General features: G+C 40.9%; 1 protein-coding gene across 1 annotated transcript; it reads right to left on the bottom strand.

Annotated features, from left to right (window-relative positions):
- Positions 1–449: 449 nt before the first annotated feature.
- LOC104964363 (high-affinity choline transporter 1-like) lies at positions 450–2035 on the bottom strand (the record flags this gene model as incomplete). The annotated part of the gene is made up of 2 exons (XM_010793115.1): positions 1874–2035; positions 450–593 (listed from the first exon to the last, which is right to left on the bottom strand). Coding segments are annotated over exons 1-2 (285 nt in total), but the record flags the coding sequence as incomplete, so codon positions are not given.
- Positions 2036–2687: the final 652 nt, after the last annotated feature.

Raw genomic sequence — 2687 nt, 5'->3', positions numbered from 1 at the left:
GGGCCGTGCGTCGGCCATGAAAGGCCAAATAAGGCGTGTCACGGCCGACGGTGCGGGACACACCAAATTGAGTTTGGGCGACAGGGCACGCTTCGTCGTCCGACTAACGAAAACGGCCGATTTCGGCCTGGTGTGTCCGGGCCTTAAAAGAACACCCTTCATGCTGATCAGCCTGTCGGGTGTCCTTTTTTTTTTTTTTACTTTTATTGTCATTACATAGTACAGGTACTAGTAACAAAACGGTTTCTCTGCATTTGACCCATCCTAGTGTTAGGAGCAGTGGGTAACTTGTATTATTGCATGCCTTTCTTACCTGCTGTACTAATTTTGATGTGGGACCAATAAAGGAACTCCAGTCTTAATTAATACTGCATGTTCACTACATAAGAGATTTGAGGTGAAATGCATTTCTAGGATATGTACTTGATGGTTGTTTTAGGTGTCTGTACCAGCAGCAGTATGTCCTCCACCCAGCGACCTGCATCCTCCAGCTCCAGCCGACCGATCCATGGCTCCTGGTGCAGCTTAGTGACTGCCGCCACAGTGAAGTTAGCAGAGGAGGGGCTAGCCAGGATAAATGGCACACAGAGCCACTGTAAAAATGAGAGAGACACTATCAGTTCGGCATATGGATGAAAGATCATACTTACATTGACAGAGATTACACCAGACACCCAGAGCTCTGAGATCATCGGGGGCTCAGAACCAAACACGCCAAAGCTGCTTTTAGTTTTTATGCTCCCCACAATGCAACAAACTCCCAGAAACCCTGAGGTCTTCACCAACGCTGAGTTCTTTTAAATTGAGGCCAAAAACATTTCCTTTTTCAGCTGCTTACCCAGAAGTCTTTTAACTTGTTTTAGCACCTACTGTTTTTACAATGTTGTTGTTAAACTATTCTGTATCTCTTTTATGCATGGTTTTTCTGAATCTGTTATTCCATTGTGTTTATTTATTGTGTTCCTTTCTTTTGTCTATTACTACTATTTATTATGTGTTAATTTTGATTTAAAGCACTTTGAATTGCCTCTGTGTCTGAAAATGGGCTATATGAATAAACGTACCTTACCTTACCTTACCAGCCACTAGAGCTGCAGGATATTGGAAACAAATGGCATTGGAAATTATTCTCTGTTACATATATAGCCGAAGAAAAAAAAAAACTGAATATTTATGTCACGATCTGTCTGTTTTCCTGTTTTGCTTTGAAAGGTGTTCACCCCCTGTCTTTTGTCTGTGTCTGCTTCCTGTCTGTGTGTTTTCCCTCCTGTCTGATTACTGATTCTGCATGTATCTAAGTTCGGGTTTTCTGTTGGTGGTGGTGGTGGGATTCTTGAGTCTTTCCCAAGGGAGAGACATTTGTTAGTTGGTTTTGTCTTTGAGTTTACAGGGGAGTGAGTTCTTGAAATAAAGGTATTTCAGTTCAAGCCATTGTCTGTCCTGCAATTGGGTCCTACCTGTCCAATTTACCCTTAATATTGTTTAGGTTAGCACTGCAATTTCAGTTTTAGTTAATTGCTCTGCTTAATGTCTAATCAGACTGATCAGTACACTAATTATACTAATTAAGTTATCCCATTGTACTTTGACACGCTTACATGCTGATGTTTAGCAGCTTTAAAGTTTCCCATGTTTCCCATTTTAGTTAATTGTATTTAAATGCTTACAATTTCATATTAGTTTTAAACAGAGGACAAATTAACACAAAATTCTATGGCAGGCCATTCAACATTTTGCAAGACCTATCACCTCAGATATTAACCTGATGGAGGAGCTTGAGGAAAAAGTATAAGCCTAGCTAAGTTAGTATGAATCATCCTCTGGGGACCAACATTGGGCCGTCTATACTGCGGTAAAAATGTAATGTTTGTACCAAGCCGACGATAATGAAGGAAAGCTGGATGACATCAGTGTAGGCCACGGAGTAGAATCCTCCCATCAGAGTGTAGAGGACGGCCACAGCAGCAGAGATAATCACAGCCAGCCAGGAGTGGATATCCATCACCACGCTCATCGTCCCTCCTGCAACACAAACATACATTCAGAGTGATTTTCAAGATGGCATCCAACTTAGATGGCTGAAAATAAATCCCTTAAACCCTGAAACACAACAATATTCACGAAACTGTGTCTCAGGGCTTCTTAACATTTAACAACCTATTAATGTTTCATACCCACTTAACAGGAAGAAACTTAGCTAACTGACGATATGATTTTTTTTACCTAAACAAAACACAAGTCTAACGCCAAGCGTCTGAAACAGCACTAAGCGAAAGAGTGCTAACGCACTTAGCACATAACTCACGGTAGCGATATATATATTCTGACCGTCCTTCATCCAACTCACAGGTTTATTATTGCTTTGAGAACAAAGATTATTAATTTACCCCTATTAGAACTGAAGATATAGTCATTTGTTCTGGGCATGTCATTTTCGAGCCTGAAAAACAGGCTTTAAAATACCCTAACTCCTCCTAATTTTTTGTCTAAATGTATGTTTTGGGGGCCTAGAAATCCATTGGTCTTGTCCAAATTACAATTATTTGATTTTGGAGCAGAAACGCATTTGCACAGGTCTGGATGGTCGATCCACCATTTGCAAGTTTCTGGAACGTTAGTTTTTTGCCAACACTATAGATCCTGGAAGTTGTATCACATCCATGCCAACGCGTTGATGTCATGCACCT

This window comes from Notothenia coriiceps, unplaced genomic scaffold (assembly GCF_000735185.1).
Source record: "Notothenia coriiceps isolate Sejong01 unplaced genomic scaffold, NC01 NC01_scaffold00037209, whole genome shotgun sequence".
Lineage (NCBI taxonomy): Eukaryota > Metazoa > Chordata > Actinopteri > Perciformes > Nototheniidae > Notothenia > Notothenia coriiceps.
Note: the sequence above shows the minus strand (reverse complement) of the source record. Positions and strands in the feature narration are given on the sequence as shown.